Genomic DNA, 26,430 nt, shown 5'->3' on the forward strand with positions numbered 1-26,430 from the left:
CCAAAGCAGTTTTCAGGGGTTGCATCCATGCATTTCAGATGATGTGCAACAGAACATTCCCTCCCTGTGGGCCCTTCAAATAAACCTGGGGAAATACAATACTAACAATAAACATAACATCTAACCAGTAATGTAATGGCAGGACCCAGTCCAGCACTAATGCCCTAAAAAGGCCTGTGTAATGAAATGTATGTAGCTTGCAGTAAAAGCTCAGCAGAGGCAGCAGAAGTTGGGGTCACCAACCTTCTGGCAATAGACATATTTGGGATTCTGAGAAAGTGTTTTGAGTGTCAGTAACAAAATGGTGGCCACGGGAGCATGCTATAAAACAAGATGGCTGCCTTAGGGGCAAAGCTTCACACAAAATGTATGGCATGGTGTAATAATAATAATAATAATAATAATAATAATAATAATAATAATAATAATAATTTATTATTTATACCCCGCCCATCTGGCTGGGTTTCCCCAGTCACTCTGGGCAGCTTCCAACCGAATATTAAAAACAGTACAGCATCAAACATTAAAAACTTCCCTAAACAGGGCCGCCTTCAGTTGTCTTCTAAAATATGCCTTCTAAAAGTAAAATAGTTGCTTATTGCCTTGACATCTGCTGGGAGGGCGTTCCACAGGGCGGGTGCCACTACCGAGAAGGCCCTCTGTCTGGTTCCCTGTAACCTCACTTCTCACAATGAGGGAACCGCCAGAAGGCCCTCGGTGCTGGATCTCAGTGTCCGGGCTGAATGGTGGGGGTGGAGACGCTCCTTCAGGTATACAGGACCGAGGCCATTTAGGGCTTTAAAGGTCAATACCAACACTTTGAAATGTGCTCGGAAATGTACTGGGAGCCAGTGTAGATCTCTCAGGATCAGTGTTATGTGGTCCCGGCGGCCACTCCCAGTCACTAGTCTAGCTGCCACATTCTGGATTAATTGCAGTTTCTGGTCACCTTCAAAGGTAGCCCCACGTAGAGCGCATTGTAGTAGTCCAAGCGAGAGATAACTAGAGCATGCACCACTCTGGCGAGACAGTCTGCGGGCAGGTAGGGTCTCAGCCTGCATACCAGATGGAGCAAGTAGACAGCCGCCCTGGACACAGAATTAACCTGTGCCTCCATGGACAGCTACGAGTCCAAAATGACTCCCAGGCTGTACACCTGGTCCTTCAGGGGCACAGTTACCCCATTCAGGACCAGGGAGTCCTCCACACCTGCCTGCCTCCTGTCCCCCACAAACAGTACTTCTGTCTTGTCAGGATTCAACCTCAATCAGTTAGCCGCCATCCATCCTCTAACCGCCTCCAGGCACTCACACAGGACCTTCACCGCCTTCCCTGGTTCTGATTTAAAAGAGAGGTAGAGCTGGGTGTCATCTGCATACTGCACTGATGAACACCCAGCCCAAACCCCCTGATGATCTCTCCCAGCGTAATGGCTGCCGTATCTAAAAGAGAAAAACTATGTGCGACAAATTGGTGTGGGCAGCTACCCACCTCAGCCGCCTCGTCAATGGGAATAAAGGCACGTACATCAGCCACCACCATCCTTGCTCAGAGGGAAGAGCTCCCTATATCTCTTCTCTGTTCAGAACAAGATGGAAGGATAGGTGTCCAATCCTGGCACCCAATGAAATGTGGCGATATCTGAGGAGGCATGTTCAACACGGGAGGGGCTGATGCAGTGCTTACGGGAAATGAGGAAGAGCAATGGTACAATGAAACTCTCACAAACACGTTTAGGACTGGATTGTAAACATGTCAAAAGACTTTCCTTCAGTAGCACCTTAAAGACCAACTAAGTTTTTATTTTGGTATGAGCTTTCGTGTGCATGCACACGAAAGCTCATACCAAAATAAAAACTTAGTTGGTCTTTAAGGTGCCACTGAAGGAATTTTTTTTATTTTTACTTCGACCTACCTATGTCAAAAGACTGTTGCAAACATGTGAAAACACTGTGATTTTTTAAAAAATCAATTTTTTGTTGCTACACTCATTGTGGCGGCAAATACACAATTCAAAATCCAGCGTGGCTTTTCCAGAAGTTGGCCATTATTATATGCATCCACTTGAACAATCTTCATGGTGGTGCCTTCTGTCTATATGCCTAATTAGGAAGATGCCAAGAGGGTCAGAGGGTTTTTTTCCAGGATACATCGAATGAGTTTGGGTATGACATCCTCCTGGGATCCGCCTTTAGTCACGCCAGTTATGCTATTGCACACTCATGAAATGTCGAAAGAGCTTAATTATGCCAAAAGACGAAGCAAGAGAGGACATTCCCTGTACTGTCCTCACGAATTGGGAAAGAAAAGGAACAGAGAAACGTTTGTTTGCACTTGCGTAGGTGGCGCTGTGGTTAAACCACTGAACCTAGGGCTTGCTGATCAGAAGGTCGGCGGTTCGAATCCCTGTGACGGGGTGAGCTCCCGTTGCTTGGTCCCAGCTCCTGCCAACCTAGCAGTTCAAAAGCACGTCAAAATGAAAGTAGATAAATAGGAACCGCTACAGCGGGAAGGTAAACGGCGTTTCCATGTGGTGCTCTGGTTTGCCAGAAGCGGCTTTGTCATGCTGGCCACATGACCTGGAAGCTATACGCCGGCTCCCTCGGCCAATAATGCGAGATGAGCGCGCAACCCCAGAGTCGGTCACGACTGGACCTAATGGTCAGGGGTCCCTTTACCTTTACCTTTAGGTGAAGCCATTATGCTTGCTGGATTCACACATATGTTTTTGAAATCCCCTGTTTCTATGAAAGCCTTTGGTTCAACCTCCCAAAATGAAAACGAAGAGGCAGTCTGCAAATCTGAGTCATAATAGATCAAATCGGAGAGAAGAACTAAAGGCAGGCACATAACACAGTGAAACAAAAGTGCGCCCCCCCCCGTCCCCCATGGCATGCCAGAATGCCAATAAAGAATGGGGACAATCCCTTCCCAGGCGAGGGAATTCCACAGTCTGGTTGTCAAAGGGCCTAGTACCCTGACAAGCAATGGTTCTTCAGGCTGTCATGTAAAGGCCCTTCCTAGCCCTATTACCTGACAGCCTTTAATCACAGTTGAGAGGAATTAAAACCTAGAACTTCACGCATGCAAAGCACAATCCTATCACTGAGCTATGGCCACCCGCTTTCCTTTCAAATTCAATCTCAACTCCAGCCTTCCCTGACCTCCAAGTTATTTGCAAGTTCCCGCTGCTCTCGTTCAGCCCTCTCTTTCCAACTAAGGTAGTAGTAATTGATATTAGACATTCAGAACCTCTGATCAGAGATCACTGATCGCTGTTGGATTCCGGAGTCGTAACACTTTTATGTAACTCTAGCAGGAATCTTTGACATAAATCTTGCAGCGAGTCTCATTCCACATAATCAAAAGCTTTGGCGGCATCAAGGGCTATAATATGCTAATGGCTTCCTTGTTTTGTTGCAAATATAAATGGCGTTTTAAATCCGTGCAGAATCTGCAACCTGCCTACCTGCCTGTGGAGCGGTGTCCTAATCTTTTTACCATAGTGCTTGTCCAAAGGTCTGTATCCTGGTTAATTCAAATGAAGAAGAAGAGTTTGGATTTGATATCCCGCTTTATCACTACCCTAGGGAGTCTCAAAGCGGCTAACATTCTCCTTTCCCTTCCTCCCCCACAACAAACACTCTGTGAGGTGAGTGGGGCTGAGAGACTTCAGAGAAGTGCGACTAGCCCAAGGTCACCCAGCAGCTGCACGTGGAGGAGCGGAGACTCGAACCCGGTTCCCCAGATTACGAGTCTATCGCTCTTAACCACTACACCACACTGGCTCTCGTGAGTGACCTATAGGATTCCACAGCACTTTATACAGCAGTTTGGATCTCTGTAATGTCTTTCTCAGTACCCCATTTCCAAGATGGGGACCTTTGAAGTTCCTCACCTATTGTGGACACTCTCAGGGTGAAAAGTTACTTCCAATATTTCTGCTAATTTATGATACCAGGGCTGTGTGAATACACCATACATTTAAAGCACATTCTTTCCCACAAATAATTATGGGCACTGTAGTTTGTTAAGGGTTGCTGGAAATTGTAACTCTGTGAGGGCTAAACTACAGTTCCCATAATTTTTTAATGGTGGTGGTGGTGGTGGTGGGGGACATACTCTGAATGTGCTTTGAAGATAGAATATGTACACAGCCAAAGGCCTGCTTGTTAGAAGCAAGCTCAGATAATTTGTTAGCATGCCGGGACATATAATGACTCTCCTGTACCATCCGCATTCCTCTCGTTAGATGTTCTGGGAAGTTCTATTATCAGCCCGGCCTCCGAATCCTCTTTGGCAATCTCCACAATTATTGATAATGAGCTTTCACTTCTATCTGTTTGCATGGAGCTCATATGTCTTCCCCTCAACTGGTCATTACCCCACACTGTACTTTTTAGTACATTTCCTCATCACTTTCCTAACAGCAAAAAGTCACGTGCGCGCGCATGTGTGTTTGTTGTGCTTAACCTGTTGCAATTAACCCACAAACCTCAATTTCCAGTGCATACTTTGCGGTGAAGGTGTAACTAATCTACATTAAGGGATCCAAAGTATGCAGTGAAGTGATCCATTGTGGAGTGATCCAAAGTGCTGTGGAGCAGACCAAGGCCCACCAGTTCAACATATTTGGCACATGGTTAGCCAGTGGGTCCAGCCCCTACCTTCTGGGTCTTACCTGCAGTCCTTTATAGCCCATGATTGTGGCTGGGACCAGTTTTTCATGGATTCGGGATGCCTCCTTGAAGTGGAAATCCCAGGGATTGTCTACCCTGAGTCCTTGCGCATGGCAACTGCAATTAATCCAGAATGTGGCAGCTAGACTAGTGACTGAGAGTGGCCGCCGGGACCACATAACACCGGTCCTGAGAGATCTACACTGGCTCCCAGTACATTTCCGAGCACAATTCAAAGTGTTGGTACTGACCTTTAAAGCCCTAAACGGCCTCGGTTCAGTATACCTGAAGGAGCATTTCCACCCCCACCATTCAGCCCGGACACTGAGATCCAGCACCGAGGGCCTTCTGGCGGTTCCCTCATTGTGAGAAGTGAGGTTACAGGGAACCAGACAGAGGGCCTTCTCGGTAGTGGCACCCGCCCTGTGGAACGCCCTCCAAGCAGATGTCAAGGCAATAAGCAACTATTTTACTTTTAGAAGACAACTGAAGGCGGCCCTGTTTAGGGAAGTTTTTAATGTTTGATGCTGTACTGTTTTTAATATTCGGTTGGAAGCCGCCCAGAGTGGCTGGGGAAACCCAGCCAGATGGGCAGGGTCTAAATAATCAATTATTATTATTATATTGTGCATGCAAAACATATGGGCCAATACTTAGCTATGGCCCTTCCCTAGTAAGGACCAGGTTTGTGAGCCCGCATGGCAAAGAGCAAGAAGGGAAGACACAACTCAATCCTCCTTATAAAAGGTCACACAACACTTTCTGCCACAACGAGCAGATGCAAATGAAGCAAATTCCACAAGAGGGAAGGGATGGAAAACAAAACTGCCATAGCCTTTTGCATACAAATCAATGGTGTGGCTGTGGTAGTTGTGGAACACCATGTGCAGTTCTGTACCTCAGAAGGGATATGGTGGAGCTGGAAAAGTGTGGGAGGGCGCCCAAAATGATCAAGGAACTGGAGCAATCCCCATACGACAAAAGGTTGCTGGCTTTTTAGTTTAGGAAAAAAGTAAACAAGGCAGAACATGATAGAGGTGTATGAAATTATGCATTGTGATGAGCAGAAATATTAGCATCCAATGCAGCTTAGGTTTACCAGGGATGAGGGAGATTTCCGCCCCCCTCCCCCGGCATGCCGGTGTGTGAACCTATTTTAATTTGCGTTTCTCAAAACAATACACAAATTGAAATCCAGGCTATCCTTTGAAACCGGCACTTCTCTGAGGAATGTGATGCAGTTCTCCCAAAGCGTCTTACAAGCGACTGTTATAAGTCTACAAGTCGAAAACACATGACACAAAAGGAAAGGGGTTTGGGAGGAAGAAGTGGGGGGGGGGAGCAAACACAGGCACTGTTTCTTAGCCATTGGTGAAAATAACATACAAAATGTTTGGGTCACGGCGAGGGCAGAATCCTGGATTAGGTGGGCCTTTGGCTCGATCCAGCATCATAGCTGCCAAGTCCGGATCGTAAAGATCCGGGATCGGCAGCGCGCGCACGACCGGAAGTTGCGTGACGCAACTTCCGGTGGCGCTTCGCCCTTCTATGGGCACCAGAAAATGGCGGCGCCAGCACTGGAAGTCGCTTCCGCGCATGACCGGAAACACGTAAAAGCGACTTCCGGCACCGCCATTTTCTGGTGCCCATAGAAGGGCAAAGGGGCACCAGAAAAATGGCCGCCAGGAAGAATCGAATTTAAGGGACAATGCCGGGATTCTCTGCCAAACGGGAGACCGCCGGGAAACGGTGAGAAAAAAGGGGTTTTCCCGGCGGATACGGGATACTTGGCAGCTATGTCCAGCATGTTCTAAAATGCTGGTGGGTTTTTGTGTTGACTAACTAACAAGCAAATAAATGTGGAAATATGGTGGACTGAAAACTGGAAAAATGAGAAAGTGAGAGAAACTGACATGGAAAGTAAAATATACTTGGAGTCCTGTAGTGACTTCATGGCTCTTTACTGCAGCTTGTAAAACAGTGAATGAAATGCGCCCCCAAACCTCAGGCTTTTATATACATTATTTACACAATGAGTCCCATCTGATTGGCTGATTCTGCTCCCTTCCTGGGGCCTGATTGGTCTTTTCCTGTAGGCCAGCGGTGGCCAACTCTCAAGAGACCGCGATCTACTCACACAGTTAAAAACTGGCAGTGATCTACCCCCTTTTGTGGGGTTCAGGTCAAAGTTGAGCTTTTTTTTTAGGAAGGAAAGTCCTGTTTTTTAGGGGTTCAGGTCAAAGTTTTTGAGATTTTTTTTAGGGATAAGGAAAACCCTGTTTTTTAGGGGTGATGGGGAAAGTCGTTGAGCTTTTTTTTTAGGGGAGCCAAAGTTGATGAGTTTCTTTGGGGGGAGCCAGTGATCTACCACAGACGTCCAGTAATCTACCGGTAGATCACAACCTACCTGTTGGACGTGCCTGCTGTAGGCCAATCAGTTGTTGTATTCTACGATCCTACCAGCCTAATAGGCTGATTAACTTCTTCCTGGAGCCTGATTGGTCTTCTTCTGCAAGCCAATCAATTGTTGCATTCTAGGATCCTACTTGCCTGTTGTTCTAGGATCCAAGCTTAGTACATAACAGAAAGATTAGCACAGTGCTATTTTCCCTTTGCTGCTGCTACCACCACAACTAGTCGTGTCTGTTAAGTGGCCTAAGAGCAAGCCAAGTACCTGATACAGATTAAAACAACACAGCCCTGCCTAAGGGCTCACCACCTAATTATGGTAGTAATATTAGAGGGTGCAAACTGCACCGAGTGCCTGGAGGATGGTTTGGGCAGCCATTTTGTTTCTTCCCTCGTGAAACTGTAGGCTTAGATCAGGCAAACTAGGTTAGATGGATAAAATACTGGGTTTTGGAGGATTAGTAGTGGATCAAAGGAAGGGACGGGGAAGAAATTTGGTTTACTTCCCACTTTAAAGATGAACCTACCAAATTTGCACTTCCCCAAACAATGCATGAACCAAACTGCAGCCAACCTTCAAAATTTGCTCTTCTCTGGATTTTGCAATGCAGTTCTCCAGCCAAGTAGCGTATACAAAAAACCAGATATACTAGGGTGACGTGTACAGGAAAATACATACCGTATATTAACGAGGAAGGGAAGGAGATGGATTCAATAAATAAAAATAAGCATTCAAAAATACATGGGGCAAATGCAAATTTGTGTATGCTAGGCAAAGAGGGTTTTGTATTTTTAAAAAAATCACCAACAAATGTGGAAATTTGGAGAAATGAATTTAAGATTGGGAAAATAACAAACCGAGAGAAGCAAATGGACAGAAATCACCTGTCCTTAATCAAAGGCCATCTGTTACAACAATTGGCATATATATAAATTTTACAAATGGATGTTACTCAGGATAGATAGTTTCCCCAACCCAGCATCTCTCATGTAAGGCAATTACAGGAGTTGTGAGGAACTTATAAGACCAGAAATGGAAGGAGGGAGGGTACTTAAATATAGCTCTGCCCATCAGTTTCCTCCTGTAATAATAATAATAATAATAATAATAATAATAATAATAATAATAATAATAATAAATAATTTATTATTTATACCCCGCCCATCTGGCTGGGCTTCCCCTGCCACTCTGGGCGGCTTCCAACAAACATTAAAATACATCAAATATCACAGATTAAAAACTTCCCTAAACAAGGCTGCCTTTACGGTAGGTATTTTCTAAATGTCAGGTAGTTGTTTATCTCTCTGATCTCTGATGGGAGGGTGTTCCACAGGGCGGGTGCCACTACCGAGAAGGCCCTCTGCCTGGTTCCCTGTAGCTTTGCTTCTCGCAGTAAGGGAACCGCCAGAAGGCCCTCGGTGCTGGATCTCAGTGTCCGGGCAGAACGATGGGGGTGGAGACGCTGCTTCAGGTAAATCACTGTCTCTGGCCCTGAAATGTGAAGTGAGCATGAAAGGCGAGGGGGGAGGGGGGACAGTCTGTGGCGGCGGGTGGGTGGAGAGATTTGGCAAACAAAAATTGTAGGTTAATCACCTGACTCTCCCTTGCAAGTGGGATTACACATTGCCAAAATAATGCCCAGTTGTTCTTTGAGAGTGTGAGCTCTGCATAATTCAAGGCTCACCTGAGCTGCATACTGAATAAAATAACCTCGTAAATTCTGTGACTCGTACAGTCTCATGCACCCTCATAATGAAGGGAACAATATCAGCTAATACTAGTCTGCTCTTGTGTGGTCTAAACTACTGAGCCTCTTGGGCTTGCTGATCAGAAGGTCGGCGGTTCGAATCCCCGCAATGGGGTGAGCTCCCGTTGCTCTGTCCCAGCTCCTTCCAACCTAGCAGTTCGAAAGCACGCCAAAAGTGCAAGTAGATAAATAGGTGCCGCTACAGCGGGAAGGTAAACGTGTTTCCGTGCGCTCTGGTTTCCATCATGGTGTCCCGTTGCGCCAAAAGCGGTTTAGTCATGTTGGCCACATGACCCAGAAAGCTGCGGACAAACATCCCTAGGTTTAATTAAAATAAAAGATCCTTCCAGTAGCACCTTAGAGACCAACTAAGTTTGTCATAGGTATGAGCTTTCTGAAAGAAGTGTGCATGAACACGAAAGCTCATACCTATGACAAACTTAGTTGGTCTCTAAGGTGCTACTGGAAGGATTTAATATTTTTATTTTGACTGCGTCAGACCAACACGGCTACCTACCTGTAACGATCCCTAGGTTTGTGAAACTTTCCCCAATACTGGCACTTGCTTTGTGCCTTCTTGCACAGAGGAGCGAAAGCACCAATATTAAAATTTGCCTGTCCACCATGAGCAGGACAACACTTCCAATTGTGTTGGGGCTGCAACTATTCCGGCATCTTCTGGGCTGAGGCAATGGGAAATCATGGTTGGTCATCGAAGAATCACTCACCTGTGGGAAATGAAAGCTCCTTACATTATTTCACAGCTCTGCAATTTAAAAGTCCAATATGAAAGGAACTGCACTGTGTTCGTCTCAGCTTTGGGAAGAAGGGGAGGAACAGGGGAGATGTAACCTCTGGCAGGATTTTGGAAGGTGTGTGGCGGTTGTTTGTTTATGAGGAAGAAGAGGCGAGGAAGAAGAGACACGTCAGAGGTGTTTAAATGTATGCAAGGCGTGGAAAAAGATAGAGAATTTTTTCCCCTACTTCTCTCATAATACCAGAACTCAGAGCCATCCAATTAAGCTGAATTTTGGAAGATTCAAGATAGACAAAAGAAAGAACTTTTTCATGCAGAGTACAAAGGCTGTGTTCATATTGCTACCTTAGGGTGCAGTGAAGCCCCCCCCCCCATGTTTCACAGGTTTTCATCGCTCACTGTTCACATCAGCACAGCTTCAATAATGTCAGAGTCGTTTCCATTTTGGTGTACACACCAGGGGAATACAGAGAGTGCGCGGTAAACAGGACTGCGATCACATCCGTAGTTATGCTATGGAATTCACTGCCGCAAGAGGTAGTGACGGACAACAAATTGGATGGCTTTAAAAGAGGGCTGTTTTCGTTTCTTTGTTTGTTTATTAAATGTCTATCTCGCCCTTCTTGCCAAACAAGCCCAGGGCAGCAAACACAACCGCAGTAAAAATGCAATTTTTAAAATTATTTAAAACATGTCAGAACCGTTAACGATATCTAAAAATGGGAAAGCATGCTTTGAAAAAATAACACAACAAAACACGTAAATATTGTGTCTGGATGGGCCCGCATAAATAGAAACCCTTTCAGCTGGTGTCTAAAAAGGGGTAAAGGGGACCCCTGACCATTAGGTCCAGTCGTGGACAACTCTGGGGTTGCGGCGCTCATCTCACTTTACTGGCCGAGGGAGCCGGCGTACAGCTTCTGGGTCATGTGGCCAGCATGACTAAGCCGCCTCTGGCGAACCAGAGCAGCACATGGAAATGCCGTTTACCTTACCTATTTATCTACTTGCACTTTGATTAGCTTTCGAACTGCTAGGTTGGCAGGAGCTGGGACCGAGCAACGGGAGCTCACCCTGTCGTGGGGATTCGAACCACCGACCTTCTGATCGGCAAGCCCTAGGCTCTGTGGTTTAACCCACAGCGCCACCCGCGTCCCTCAGCTGGTGTCTAAAAGAATACAAAGATGGCACCTTCCTATTGTCACTAGGCAGGGAGTTCCAAAGTACAGATGCTCCCTCATGAAAGGCATGACCAAATGTAGAACAGACATTGTGAGTTACTCACAGAATTTCAGGTTCTGCAGATTGAAGCGTTGAGCCAATTTATGAAGGCTAAAACTATCGATGGCCAATAGCCATGATGCCTATGTTCTCCCTCCACTGTATGAAGCAGTATGCCTCTCAAAGCCAGTTGCTGAGAACCACAAGTGGAGAGAACTCTGTCTCAAATTTCAGTGGCGCCCTGTGGGATAGCAAAATTTGCCCCCCCCCCTTGCCTCTTGTCTTCCATTCTACATAATAGTTGTGGCACCCCAGTGACCAAACTGGTCGGGCTCCCCTAAATCCGCCTCTGCTTGTAGACTTATGGTGGCCACCTTGAGAACAGGATGCTGGGCTCGACACGGCTGAGCTCTCCTTAATCTTCTCCCCAATGCATGCTACTGTTCCACAATAATTCCATTTCCAAACAATTCCATCGGCCGGGCTCCTTTCGTCATTCCTGTCGCCTCTTGCCAAATTCCCGGTATGAGGATGCTCTCCAAACATTGCGTCTGCTCTGTTGAAACACCAGGAAAGGCGCTTCCTTGCAGGTGATAGCAACACACCACGCCCTGGCAGTCTGGGAAACCCAACCCTTCATCCCATTAGCAAGGATATAAGCGGCACCCCCCACTTTTTGAGAGCGTCTGGAGCAATTTTCTTTGTGTGGAGCCTGTCCTGACATACGAAGCGGGGTCCTGAACTTTGCCAAAACAGAAAGGATGAAGCTCATTTCGGGCAGGATGCCCCTGGGGGTGAAATCTGCCTTTGTCTTGGCAGTGGCTTTTCTTCTTCAAGGTAGGTAACTTGTGGGGGGGGGGAATATAATAAAACAGGACTATGAAGAGTTTTGTGGCTCCTTAAACATTAGCACATTCACCGCAGTGTGTAGGAGCTTGTGAAGTCTAATGGGCTGTGATTTTAGCTCCACTTACCTCAGATTCAGTAGTACTTCCTTCTGAGTAGACATGGTTAGGATCGTGCTGTTAGTCTTTAAGGAGCCACAAGACCCTTTCTTGGTTTTGCTGTAACAGATTATGGGAGGAAGTCGAGCCGCTTTCTGACTGCTTTTAGCTCCCAGCAACAAAGGCTGTTCCTCCGGTCTGTTTTGCTTCCCAGGATGGTGTGGGATCCAGCCAGGTTTGGGGAGGGATGGGGGAGAAAAAGGCCCTTTATGTCACGCAAAAGGTGTTGCAACAGCCAGAAATGTCACAAGGAAACAGTGTTCAGAAGTTCCGCGGTTCCTCCTGCCACCAGCCCCTCAATACTGTAACAATGGCCAGTGGTGGATTTTGGGCAGTGCAGAAATTTCCCCCATACAAGGCACTGAATGGAGGGGGTACATCATCATCATCATCATCATCATCATCCTATATTTATATGGGTATCTACTGAGAATGTCCATAAAAAGCAACTGTGCCCAAATGAATTATTGTGAAAAGAAGAATTATTTTTTGGGGGGTGGGGCAGAGATGCAAAAGTTGTCCTTGCTCAGAGTGCCATATTACTAAAGTCGGCCCCTGCAACGGCTTTCTCTTCAGGAAAGAAGTAAGATTTACTTTGATTGGGCTGGAAAAAAATGGAGCCTGTTGGGGTCTAGGAGCTACTCTAGGAGCAGGTTTGAAATATATGACTGGAAACCACAATGCTTAAGAACTATGTTAGGGGAAAAATGGTCTTGTGTCCAGGCAGGTTAGGATGCTTGAGGGAATGCTAAGTTGACTCAAATGCTGATACTGTTCTTCATTCCCCACTGCCTGCAAATTGAGAGCAAGAGGGTGGGTCTAAACCGTGCCCCCTAAATATTTTTGGAGTTCCAATTCCCATCAGCTCCAGCCAGCCTGGCCCAATGGTCAGGGGTGAGGGGAATTGTAGTTCAGCAGCATCTCTGAGAGCCACGGCTTAGGCCCCAAGTTTAGAGAGATGCTGAAGGAATTGTAGCCAATATTTCATGAGGCCGGGCAAGCAATCAGCATACCTGTTTGTTAGAGAAATGTTTTATTTTTAAGCACCCATTGTGTGAAATAGATCTAAGTAACTCATCCAAAGGGGACCCAGGTGGCGCTGTGGGCTAAACCACTGAGCCTAGGGCTTGCTGATCAGAAGGTCGGCGGTTCGAATCCCTGTGATGGGGTGAGCTCTCGTTGCTTGGTCCCAGCTCCTGCCAACCTAGCAGTTAGAAAGCAAGTCAAAATGCAAGTAGATAAATAGGAACCGCTACAGCGGGAAGGTAAACGGCGTTTCCATGTGCTGTTCTGGTTTGCCAGAAGCGGCTTTGTCATGCTGGCCACATGACCTGGAAGCTATATGCCGGCTCCCTCGGCCAATAATGCGAGATGAGCGTGCAACCCCAGAGTCGGTCACGACTGGACCTAATGGTCAGGGGTCCCTTTACCTTTACCTTTAACTCATCCAAAGCTATCCAGATGAAAAAGGATTTTAAAAATGTAAATGAGAAAGACCGATAAACACATGGTTATTAACCTTTAGATGGAAATCAGTAAGGGGTAGAAGTACTTGACTTCATCTAGGTCATGCAGTTGTGTGGTGTAGTGGTTAGAGCACCAGACCTGGAAGACCAGGGTTCAAATCTCCACTCGGCCATGAGGCTCACTGCGTGATCTTTGGCCAGTCGCTGCATCTGTTCAGGGGGTTGCTGCTTCCATCTGGACAGAGAGGGAGGGGAGGTTAATATCCAAGTTCAATTATGATGCTCACTGGATAGCTTTGGACAGCACCCCTCAACCTAACCTAGAAGGTTGTCGTAAGAATTAAATTTGTAAGAATTGTAAACAGTGATCACATCAAGCATCGGTATTATTGGGCATTTGGCAGCGCCCACGTCTCTGCACAGGGCCTGCTGCCAACTCCTGAAGTCTTTTGGATGTGCTCCTCTTCGATGCCTCTTCACCTGCCTGCTCCTCGCATGCAAGCAGTGGCAAGAATGAGGACACCGAGCACCAGCCTCTCGTTCCCAGTGGGAGCAGGAAAGCAAAAACAGGCAATATTAAAATGGGCCCACCTAGTACATCTTGCCCAAGACTTCTCCAAATCTAGAGATGAGCCGATACCGATTGTAAAGAATGTTGTATATAGTTGGACTAAATGACCCTCATGGTACCTTCCAACTTTACATTTCTAGGAAGTGCTGTGGAAAAGGTTCCCCCTGAGGTTGATTGTGGGGGAGAGTGGAATTCAGAAGATCTCAGACAGAGACCTTCTAGAGTCTGCTGAGCAACCAGGAAGCATCTCTCCCAAGGAGGAAGTGGGCAGGTGCCAAACCTCCTTGGCCGCTGTCTGCTTCCTGTTTGCTGTTGTCAAATCAGCTGGTCCACATGGCTGCCATTGCTTATTTATATCGTTTTTCCACGGCACCCATACCCTCAAACCGTCCCCATTTGCTCAGGACATTCATGGAATTACAGAAGCCATCCTGACTTCTAATTTGATCCCGGTGTGTCCTTTTCGGTAGTGGTGCCCTCCTTGTGGAACACGCTCCCTTCAGATGTCAAGGAAATAAGCAACTATCTGACTTTTAGAAGACATCTGAAGGCAGCCCTGTTTAGGAAAGATTTTTTCATGTTTGATGTTTTATTGTGTTTTTACTGTTCTGCTGGGAGCTGCCCAGAGTGGCTGGGGAAACCCAGCCAGATAGAATCATAGAATCATAGAGTTGGAAGAGACCACAAGGGCCATCCAGTACAACCCCCTGCCAAGCAGGAAACACCATCAAAGCATTCCTGACAGGTAGGCAGGGTATAAATAATAACATTATTATTATAGGGATGAGGTGGTGCTGGCTCCCACAAGAGCACCGTATCAAAAGACATGCATCCTGATTTTTGTTAGAGACATGTTGGAGGGTACATAAAGAAGTCCCAAGTAGTCTCCGACTCAGGCATTGTCCCAACCCGAACCTTCTTAGCTTCAGCAAAGAAACTGCATCATGTGGCCAGTGCTGTGGGGCTATATCTGCCTGTGTCTGCGTTGGCATATCATGCATGGCTCTGGGCCTGCAGAGCTCCTGTCCCCAAGGAGGCGGAGAAGTACTAGCCGAGTTTGTTAGACTGGTGAAACTAGATTGCTTCTCGAGTGTGCCCAAGGGATCATCCATCTCTAATTCTAACCCATAATTACCCCTTTGAAGCTGGTGAGTTTGAAAGAGAGTGGCCAAGCTGAAGACATTTAACGAGTCTAATGCCTGCCAAGATGTTAGTATCCCATGTTCAAACGCTATCAAATCCCCCTTCAAGAACCATTCACTATGGGTTTTTACAAGCACTACAATTTGGTGCATGAGTGCTGCCATTCAACCAACACTGTGGGATGCTCAGACGCTGGCATTCAGCCTATGTTGTGATCAAGGATAAGAGCCAAGTCAGGCCAGCATCCTGTTCTCACAGTGACCAAGCAGATGCTTATGGGAAACTCACAAAAACTCAATAGGGATCAACAGACCATTCTGTTTCCTGTCTGTTGTCAGTTGGGGATGTGTTCATTCATTAGTCCATTTGGACCCGTTCCCTTTTTTGCATTAATCTAGTGTGTCTGAAAAATTGAATTTTAAATATCTACAGTGGAACCTCGGTTTTCAAGCATCTCGGAAGCTGAATGATTTGGAACCCAAATGCCGTAAACCTGGAAATAATTGCTTCCATTTTCAAACACGCCTCAGAAGTAGAACGGCTTCCGCTGCGTGTTTTTCCATTTTTCCCCCCAATGGATTTTGCCGACTGCCCATCGAGCCTTGATTTTCAAACGTTTTGGAAGTCGAATGGTCTTACGGAACGGATTACGTTCGAGAACCGAGGCTCCACTGTATTTTTGAAAGCATTTCCTCAGCTTGTACAGTCATACCTCGGTTCAAGTATGCTTCGGCTTGAGTACTTTCAGTTTAAGTACTCCGCGGATCCGGAAGTGTTTACTTCCAGGTTCCGCCACGCGAGTATGCACAGAAGCGATCTGCACGGTTCACGCATGCGCAGAAGCGCTCTATTGGTGGTTCGCGCATGCACGCTATTGCCACTCGGATTAAGTACTTTTCAGGGTACGAATGGCACCCCGGAACCAATTAAGTACTTAACCCGAGGTACCACTGTACGCAATTCCAAAAGCCTAGAACTGTGCTGCAAAATACAGAAAAGTCCAAATCGTGTCTGTGCTCCAGTGTTCACATTAGCCTGGGAGTTGCAGATCAAGTTCATTCACATCAAGATTCCTGAAGAATGAAATGCTTCTGCCTCCCTAGTTCTGACGCATTCCAAGTAAGCTTTGGTCCATGCTTTTACTGAACTCAGTTCAGTTTCTTCTTCTGTTGTTATGACCAGGAGCCCTTAATTTTAATTTAAACAGTGATGTGTTTGAGGGGGACAGTCCTCCTGGATGAGAGACGACAGGTTGGCAAGGCATTCACCCAGCCTTCCCACTCTTCTGTCTTGTGGCAATTCTGATATGAAACATTCTGGGTCCACGACCATCACCTTTACCAGCCTAGTATTTCAGATGGAGATTTTATGTGTGTGTGACCCTTTCACAAAGCATCTGAATAAATTCCACCCAGATTAACCTTACTGAAATTAAGTGGGCCACACGCAATAATTTCAACGGGTCTACTCTTGAGTATGGCTAATGTTGGGTACAACCCATAATCCATATATAAAAATCAACCTGCTTTGCTAAGCCATCACATGTTAAAATGATTGGTCATAATTTCTAACTTCCGACCTGAGGGGCTTTCCGAACTTGAGAGTCCCATGGTCTGCAAGAAGATCAAACCTATCCATTCTGAAGGAAATCAGCCCTGAGTGCTCACTGGAAGGACAGTGAAGCTGAGGCTCCAATACTTTGGCCACCTCATGAGAAGAGAAGAGACTCCCTGGAAAAGACCCTGATGTTGGGAAAGATGGAGGGCACAAGGAGAAGGGGACGACAGAGGACGAGATGGTTGGACAGTGTCCTCGAAGCTACCAACATGAGTCTGACCAAACTGCGGGAGGCAGTGGAAGACAGGAGTGCCTGGTGTGCTCTGGTCCATGGGGTCACGAAGAGTCGGACACGACTAAGCGACTAAACAACAACAATTTCTAACTAGATTAAGACAGAATCCAGCCAAATAAAAAACCAACTTTGCTAAAAGAACGAAGAATGTATATGCAGCTTTTCCTTTGAAGTTGATGGGGATTTAGGAGTGCCTGCATTGGATGGCATTATTTCTGGCTGATTTGCAATGTCAGAAGAAAGCTCACATCACAGCCCTCAGCCACAGGGTGAACTGCGCTCACGCCTGAAATGACAAGCAAGCCTGCTAGCAAATGAATAGTAGCTCAGCCTTGCCTCTCCTCGTCATGCTTTTGTTAAAAATGCTTCCTTTCAAAGCATAAGAAGAAATCTCCACCAATTTATTCACTTATTCATCATTCCCCCCCCCCCCAAAGGATTTTTTTTTTAAAATTATTTTCTTAAGAAAGGAACATGACAATGACAAACGGCAAACAAGAATACGACAACCCTTGTTGCAGAGAGTGTCTTCTTCTTTGGCGATCACTCGTAGCCAAGTAAGATTGTTTTCCATAAGCGCGGTTTTAACAGCAAGTCCGTAAGTGACTGTGGAGGCCAAGTCTGGATCCACACGTCCTTCCACAGTGGGGGTTGATCACGGTGAGGGCTTGCCAAGCGTGTGCAGAGTGTGTGTCCAACAGCCCACTGATGTATAGTGGTATCTCGGGTTACAGCCACTTCAGGTTACAGATGCTTCAGGTTACAGACTCTGCTAACCCAGAAATAGTACCTCGGGTTAAGAACTTTGCTTCAGGATGAGAACAGAAATTGCGCGGCGGCTTGAGCGGGAGGCCCCATTAGCTAAAGTGGTACCTCAGGTTAAGAACAGTTTCAGGTTAAGAATGGACCTCCGGAATGAATTAAGTTCTTAACCTGAGGTACCGTACTACTGTATTTATTTAAGAAAGCTATACCCCTTACAAAAAAAACCCCACAAAGCATACAAGATACAAAATTTAAAACATCAGAAAACAGAAAACATTAGAACAATGTCCGTAGTGCAGAGGCCTCCTAAAACAAAGTCTGTTTAACCTAGCCAGGCCTGAAACTTAGCAGGGACGGCACCGGCCTGATTTCTCAACGGGAAGGAGTTCCAAAAAGTTGAGCCTATTTCATGAGTTGTTGTTTCTGGTCCATGGAAGACGAGCAGTAGTGTTCCCCAATGATGATCTAACTCATCGCCTTAGGACATTTGTGGGAAAGGCACAGACCTAGACCTAGAATTGTACAGTTGGAAGGGACCACAGGGGTCATCTAGTCCAACCCCTGCAAAGCAGGAATCTCTTGCCCAATGAGGGCTGTCCTTAAGGCACCCTGTCCCCAATGTTGAGAGGTAGGGGGATGCACATTAAAGCTTAGTTTAAGCAGAGTAACCTTTGATTCACATATAGGCCTGGGTTGGGCTCTCTCCAAAGTGATCTAGGTACTTTAAAGTTCAAAATGGCCCCAGGGATTGGAGGGGACGTTTTCGGATGACATCGCAGAGTGCTGGTCATTCCACACTGTGTGGAGTTGGCTTCTGCAGAGCTGCAGAACTCCTGTTCTCAGGACAAGCAATGCATGGGAAGGCATTGAAATGTGTAGTTCAGGATAAAAATACGTTTAAAAATGCATGTATTGGGAATAAATATGTATCAACATACAATTTTGATTACATCTTTAAAAATGCATTTTTTTGTGGAGACTTGAAGCAGGCTGATCAATCTATCGTGATTGCAGAGGGGACTCTGGGGCAACTTGATTCTCACATGCTCCCTAAACCCTTCCAACCTGGTTCAATATATGCTAATTTTTGCTTGGATGATAAGGCTGTATTATGCAAGGCAGGATTTAGGTTCCTTGACTATCTGTTTTCTGCCTTGGGCTCCTTTGTGAGGGAAGAGGGGCTATAAATTCATTCAACAAGCATTTCAAAATTATCTTTTAAAAGAATTAAAAAATGGGAAGTTTTCTTTAAATATTAAAAAAGCAACCTGAATCGTGTTATTTTCTTGCATGTTGTAGTTCAGGGGCAGGGAACCCGTGTTCCTCTAGGTCAGGCATCCCCAAACTGCGGCCCTCCAGATGTTTTGGCCTACAACTCCCATGATCCCTAGCTAACAGGACCAGTGGTCAGGGAAGATGGGAATTGTAGTCCAAAACATCTGGAGGGCCGAAGTTTGGGGATGCCTGCTCTAGGTGCTGTTGCTCTCAAACCCTCATCATCCCTTTAAAAAGTTATATACAGTGGTACCTCGGTTTATGAACACAATTGGTTCCGGAAGTCTATTCATAAACTGAAGCGTTCATAAACTGAAGCGAACTTTCCCATTGAAAGTAATGGAAAGTGGATTAATCTGTTACAGACGGTCTACGGAGTACTTAAACTGAAGCGTTCATAAACTGAAGCGAACTTTCCCATTGAAAGTAATGGAAAGTGGATTAATCCGTTCCAGACGGGTCCACGGAGTACTCAACCTGAAGCGTACTTAACCCGAAGCATGGGTGTAATTGGTTCCGGAAGTCTGTTCATATACTGAAGCGTTCATAAACTGAAGCGAACTTTCCCATTGAGAGTAATGAAAAGTGAATTAATCTGTTCCAGATGGGTCCACGGCATTCGTAAACCGAAAATTCGTAAACCGAGGTGTTCATAAACCGAGGTTCCACTGTATTTATATTTCATTGAAAATTTTCAGTGGACAAATAAAGTAAACTCTCATCATCGCTAACCATTGGCCATGCTGGCTCTGGGGCTGATGGGAGTTGGAGTCTAACCACACCTGGAGGACCCCAGGTCCCCCCATTCCTTCTACGTATATGAAGCAATAGCAGCTTTCATCCCTCAGCTATGAATTCTGCATTCCAGCAAATGTGTGCTGAAGGTGACAAACAATTTAATTGGTTTCAGGGCGGAGCTGGATCGTTTTGTACCTGAGACACGCAATTAAAATTATTGATGGCTGTGCTTCCTTCTATTAAGACCTGAATAAATAAGAGGTTTGGTTGGCCTATACGAGGGGACTGAGCCTTTACTGAGGCAAGCTCTCATGCCCTGCATATTCCCTTGCCAGGAGAGGAATTGTTTTTGCCTCTGTTTAGATGGCTCTTAAAAGTATACTGCTCTACTTTCCATACGTCCGGGTTTCCCCGGGCATTTTTGCCAATTCAGTGAAAATCGCATATGTGTCTGGGAGAACCCAGACGTACGGCAGACCTATCTTAATGCAAAGAACCTCGTTTATACAGTATTATGCTATTTCTTAGTTGTGGGTTTTGGTTTGTTCTGTTTCGTGGGTGGGTGTGTTTCGTCTTCTGTTATAAAGCTACGAATAATAATAAAAAAAGCTTTAATAAACAACAAATGGTGTTGTTCAGTCAGGTCTTTTATATTACCAACCAGTATTTATTGATGGTTTTGTTATTATTGTACTGTAGTTTTATATGGTGTGGTATTATTAGGAAAGTGTGCTACGTAAAATATTTAAATAAACAACTCATTTACCATTTAAAGATAAGTCAGGTGTCACCTTGATTTTCGGGTAGGGCTTCTGTGTGTTTAATCTCTTTGGGCCAGGCCAATGCTTCAACTTCACCATTGAGAGAGTAATGGGGAAATTCTCAGCCGGTTGAATTTCTGCCTGATTTTGCTAGTAGCGCTCCTGTGCCTTTAGTACCCACATTTTAGGCAGATATTGAGCGGATGTAGCTTTCCCGGCAAGGAGGTGTAACTGTACCTGTTGATTTTCTACCTGCGAAACACTTAAGATTCCCGCCAGAGAACAAGTGGAGCCGCTTCACTGGGATTATGCAGTGCTGTTACTCAGAGGAAACAATGTCGATGGCAACTTGATTTAGCATACTGGGAAGTTCTTTTTAACCCCGTTTCTTTTCCTAAACAGCCCGAAATATTCCTGGATATAGAAATCAGCCAATGAGAAGGACTCGTGCACAGTATAACTGTGCTTGGACTTAGATACAGCACAATTCAAATCCAGCTCTGCTACAGATTTACTGAATGGGGATATAATAATAATAATAATAATAATAATAATAATAATAATAATAATAATTTATTAAATACAATAATCTACTAAACATTAAAAGCCTCCCTAAACAGGGCTGCCATCAGATGTCTTCCAAAAATCTGGTAGTTGTTTTTCTCTTTGACATCTGATGGGAGGACATTCCACAGGGCAGGCGCCACTACTGAGAAGGCCCTCTGCCTGGTTCCCTGTAACACTTGCAGACCTGTTTTGTTTTGGAAGGGACGTGGGTGGCGCTGTGGTCTAAACCACAGAGCCTAGGGCTTGCCGATCAGAAGGTTGGCGGTTCAAATCCCCACAACGGGGTGAGCTCCCGTTGTTCAGTCCCTGCTCCTGCCAACCTAGCAGTTCAAAAGCACGTCAAAGTGCAAGTAGATAAATAGGTACCGCTGTGGCGGGAAGGTAAACGGTGTTTCTGTGTGCTGCTCTGGTTCGCCAGAAGCGGCTTTGTCATGCTGGCCCCATGACCCGGAAGCTGTCTGTGGACAAACGCCGGCTCCCTCGACCTATAGAGCGAGATGAGCGCAACCCCAAAGTCATCAGCGACTGGACTTAACGGTCAGGGGTCCTTTTACCTTTGTTTTGGAAGGACTATAGCTCAGTGTAGAACATCTGCTTTGCATGCAGACGGTCCCAGCTTCATCCCTCAGCATCTCCAGGTAGGACCACGAAAGCCCCATATCAGAACACGTCAGATGGACCAGTGGCCTGACTTGGTATGTGGTCCAGCCAGTTAAATGGGAACAGCACCTGATCCATAGGAGTGATATGAAGATAGATGGATAAGGAAACATTGTCAGCTATCCTTTGCCATACAAATAGGGTGAGGCCTGAACCTAAACTATCAATCACTTGGGAGTCATCTGTGTGTGGGCTGCTGCCTGAGGCATCAACAGGAGCAACACCTGAGGTGTAGCAAGAGGAAAATATTCAGAGAAATGACGTGGTACAGAGCAGATCTCTTGGGAGTATACTACTTGTTTGTTCTTTGGCTAATGGTGTTTCCTCATAAAAACCTCCATAATGTACAAATTGGGCTTGGGCATGTGGCATGGGTGTCTCAGTTTATAGGCCCACCGTTTCACAACCTCTCCCCTTTGTGGTCCCTTCCCAGGTATGACATGCATGAGTATTGGAAGAACTCCTGCAACTCCTGCAACTCCTGCTACTCCTGCTACTCGTGCAACTGCTGCAACAGGCGTGGCTAGTCGATCGGTGGCTGGTGCCCTTGAGAAGGAGGAGACCCTGCTACTCCTTGCAACTCCTGCTACTCCTGCAACTCCTGCAACTCCTGCTACTCCTGCTACTCGTGCAACTGCTGCAACAGGCGTGGCTAGTCGATCGGTGGCTGGTGCCCTTGAGAAGGAGGAGACCCTGCTACTCCTTGCAACTCCTGCTACTCCTGCTACTCCTGCAACTCCTGCTACTCCTGCTACTCGTGCAACTGCTGCAACAGGCGTGGCTAGTCGATCAGTGGCTGGTGCCCTTGAGAAGGAGGAGACCCTGCTACTCCTTGCAACTCCTGCTACTCCTGCAACTCCTGCAACTCCTGCTACTCGTGCAACTGCTGCAACAGGCGTGGCTAGTCGATCGGTGGCTGGTGCCCTTGAGAAGGAGGAGACCCTGCTACTCCTTGCAACTCCTGCTACTCCTGCAACTCCTGCAACTCCTGCTACTCCTGCTACTCGTGCAACTGCTGCAACAGGCGTGGCTAGTCGATCGGTGGCTGGTGCCCTTGAGAAGGAGGAGACCCTGCTACTCCTTGCAACTCCTGCTACTCCTGCAACTCCTGCAACTCCTGCTACTCCTGCTACTCGTGCAACTGCTGCAACAGGCGTGGCTAGTCGATCGGTGGCTGGTGCCCTTGAGAAGGAGGAGACCCTGCTACTCCTTGCAACTCCTGCTACTCCTGCTACTCCTGCAACTCCTGCTACTCCTGCTACTCGTGCAACTGCTGCAACAGGCGTGGCTAGTCGATCAGTGGCTGGTGCCCTTGAGAAGGAGGAGACCCTGCTACTCCTTGCAACTCCTGCAACTCCTGCAACTCCTGCTACTCCTGCTACTCCTGCTACTCGTGCAACTGCTGCAACAGGCGTGGCTAGTCGATCGGTGGCTGGTGCCCTTGAGAAGGAGGAGACCCTGCTACTCCTTGCAACTCCTGCAACTCCTGCAACTCCTGCAACTCCTGCTACTCCTGCAACTCCTGCTACTCCTGCAACTCCTGCAACTCCTGCTACTCCTGCAACTCCTGCAACTCCTGCAACTGCTGCAACAGGCGTGGCTAGTCGATCGGTGGCTGGTGCCCTTGAGAAGGAGGAGACCCTGCTACTCCTTGCAACTCCTGCAACTCCTGCAACTCCTGCTACTCCTGCAACTCCTGCAACTCCTGCAACTGCTGCAACAGGCATGGCTAGTCGATCGGTGGCTGGTGCCCTTGAGAAGGAGGAGACCCTGGATAAAAATGAGCTTGATGCCAATGAGCCTAAAATGGATTATGACGAGGCTGACCATGATGAAGACTCCCTGGAATACGATGGGACCGTTTCACTTGACAAAGTAGGCGCAACCGAGTCTCCAAAAGACACCATGAAAGAAGATGCCAACGAGGAGGGAGCAAGTAATGTGGAAGCGTCCCCAAAGGAGAACAGGCGAGCGGAAATCAACGTTTTGGAAGGGGAAAACCCAACTGACCTCGATGATGCCCTTAACTTTATCAGCCTCATTGCCAAGAGAGCTGCTGAGCAGCTGGAAGAGGAAGAGGCGGAGGACATGATGTCAAGTGACGATGACGCTCTTAACTTCATTAGGCTGGTTGCCAAGAGAGCCGCTGAAGAGGAGGAGGCAGCTGAAGGAGGGAAGTCAGTCGACGAGGATTCCTTTTCGTTTACCGACCTGCCCAAAATCTTGGGGCCCCTGCTGAAAGCGTTTTCTAGCGCGCCAGAAAAGTCCGAGGCTCCCTCACCGGATGACTTCTTTTCTTGGTTTCCTGACCTGAAGAAACTTCTGGAGGATCCCAAGCCGGCTGACAGGAGATCTTATCTGCCTACTTCTCCCCAGCCATCCCTACAAATATTCCCCGCCTCTCCCCAGCCCATTGGATCTGAAGACCTTTCTTCCCCATCTCTGCCAGAAGTGTCAGCCTCTGCTGCCCAACCAACCATACCTGAACCTCCTCAGACAAGACAGCCTTCTCTCCCAGATGTCCCAGACTCAGAAGAGAGATTTGATTAAGCAGGCACAGCCAAGCAGTCCTCACCTTTCTGGAGAATGAGGAAAAACGAAAAGGGAAGGCTGGTAGGGAGTCTCATTCCCCCAAACCTCCTATTTCTCCTTGAGATCACCTCTATTTCTTATTATTAACAAGGTATAAAAAGTAAGCACAATATATGCTTTTAAAAACACCCTGTTTTTCATTTGGCAATTTAATGCTGCAGCTATTCAATTTGGTTTGCATTCGAATTGGAGCCTGCCTCATTCTCACATCCCAAATCTGCGCGTGAACAGAAATGCTGCCTTATCTTAGTGGGCAGACTTATCTATCCCTAACTGTACTTGGGCATGGTGAATCAACTCTGCTTTGTTTCCTTAAGTACAGCCCAGCCTCCAGATTTCCCCCCATCTTCATTAAGCTAGGAACCTGCTGCAGGCTTGTATAAAGAGCACTGCCCAAGAGCTGTATATCACCTTGCTTAATAAACCTGTTTGGTTACTAGTACTTGCGTGGAGCCTGAATCTGTAGTCAAGGTTCAAGGGACAAGAACAGGCATCCCCAAACTTCGTCCCTCCAGATGTTTTGGCCTACAACTCCCATGATCCCTAGCTAACAGGACCAGTGGTCGGGGAAGATGGGAATTGTAGTCCAAAACATCTGGAGGGCCGAAGTTTGGGGATGCCTGGACAAGAACAACCACCACTGGGATTTGGGGGTACTGTTGCTAGCTCTGGTAGGATAGAGAGGATGAAATAAATGGGGAGGAGAATAAGAGAGAGACAACACCATAGGTTCTTTTGACAAGTGTGTGCGCAGACCCTCCAAGTGCCCCTGTTTTCCAGGGACAGTCCTAAGCTAACAGAAGCCGTCCCAGTTTCTGCTTTGATCCCAGAATGTCCCGCTATTCCATAGGATGTCCCCGTTTTCATTGGAGAAATGTTGGAGGGTGTGGAGTTATCTGACCCCCAAGCCATCCGATGGCAGCCCTTTATAGAGTGGCTGGAGGAACCCAGTCAGATGGGCGGGGTATAAGTAGTAAAACAGCAGCAGCAGCAACAACAACATGACACCCCTATTTACATTGGAGAAATGTTGGAGGGTATGTGTAGGTGGGGGGGGGGGAGGAATGTCCCAGATTCAAATCTCACCTTGGTCATGACCTCACTGTTTTATTTATTTATTTTATATACACACTAGTGGCCAAAATTGTGGAAACCTTTTGGAAAAAAGTGTATTTCCGAGGTTTGATGGCTCATAACCCATGCTCACTGGCTAATTCAAATGAAGGAAAGCTATTGTATATCAGCCGAAGCAATTTGTGCTTCCCTTTTCTGGTTATTTGGCTATAACATTTGATAGAATACAGATAATTGAACAAACTTTATTGCATTAAAATCTTCATTAAATTATCTTTGCATTTATATATTAAGGTATCTTTATTGTCATTGCCCCCTTGCGGGAACAACGAAATATATATGGTATTACATTGATACAGTGGAACTTCTAGTTACGAACTTAATTCTTTCTGGAGGTCCGTTCTTAACCTGAAACTGTTCTTAATTAGAGGCCGGCACACAATTTCCATTCTCATCCTGGGGCAAAGTTCTCAACTTGAGGTAACTCTTCCAGGTTAGCGGAGTTTGTAACCTGAAGTGTTTGTAACCTGAGGCGTTTGTAACTCGAGGTACCACTGTATATATATGGTATTACTCCAAAAAAAGTGGTGTTACGAGCCACCAAACCTCAGAAATACACTTTTTCTGAAAGGATTCCACAATTTTGGTCACTGGCATACCTCATATTACTGTGTAGAACAGTGCACAATAGGGATGCAGCTTGCAAAGGTTTCTTGCAATAAAGGTCGTGTCTGGAATCAGGAACATAAATAACAGTGTGTATCCTTTTGCTGCCAGGATTGTTCAGGTGGCATTTCGACAATGGAGGCTGGTCCACTGGGGTGAATGGGGCCCTGCCCCAATCAACCACTGTCTGCCTTCAGCTACCTCCCACCAGCCTGTCTTCCTGGCACGGCCTATCTGCTTCCTTATCCTCCTTAAGTCTCAGTGGTGCTGCCCTTGCAGAATTCTGCAGGGAAGAAGATGGGTATCGAACTCTGCCTGTCCTTGGCTCTGGCTCCCCCTACTGGGGGCTCCCTGCCTTTCTTTGTTTTTTAATAAATTTTTTTATTGGTTTTACAATTTGGTTTTACATTCACAGAAAAAATAAAATCAAAAGATATAGAATTCTCCAAATTCTCAGACTTCCACCCTCCTTTTTCGTGGAA

The 26,430-nt window shown here is 46.5% G+C and overlaps 1 protein-coding gene across 3 annotated transcripts; it reads left to right on the forward strand.

Moving 5' to 3' along the window:
* Positions 1-11,474: 11,474 nt before the first annotated feature.
* LOC118081073 (uncharacterized) lies at positions 11,475-24,647 on the forward strand. Of its 3 annotated transcripts, none has more exons than XM_088662715.1 (3): positions 11,475-11,651; positions 22,050-22,084; positions 22,205-24,647. In XM_088662715.1, the coding sequence occupies exons 1-3, from the start codon at positions 11,576-11,578 to the stop codon at positions 24,164-24,166; spliced, it is 2,073 nt and encodes a 690-aa protein (XP_088518841.1). In that variant the 5' UTR covers positions 11,475-11,575; the 3' UTR covers positions 24,167-24,647. The 3 variants fall into 3 exon arrangements, with proteins under 3 accessions (XP_088518841.1, XP_088518840.1, XP_034963122.3); XM_088662714.1 differs by having other exon boundaries at positions 11,479-11,651; positions 22,050-23,143; positions 23,189-24,647; XM_035107231.3 differs by having other exon boundaries at positions 11,480-11,651; positions 22,050-24,647.
* Positions 24,648-26,430: the final 1,783 nt, after the last annotated feature.

The sequence above is a fragment of the Zootoca vivipara genome, chromosome 2, assembly GCF_965207765.1.
Source record: "Zootoca vivipara chromosome 2, rZooViv2.hap1.1, whole genome shotgun sequence".
Lineage (NCBI taxonomy): Eukaryota > Metazoa > Chordata > Lepidosauria > Squamata > Lacertidae > Zootoca > Zootoca vivipara.

Excerpts from the sequence above, each read along its gene's own strand:
- LOC118081073 (XM_035107231.3), top strand. The coding sequence starts at position 11,576 with ATGAAGCTCATTTCGGGCAGGATGCCCCTGGGGGTGAAATCTGCCTTT. Across the intron at positions 11,652-22,049 it reads AGTGGCTTTTCTTCTTCAAG|GTATGACATGCATGAGTATT; the intron begins GTAGGTAACTTG and ends GTCCCTTCCCAG.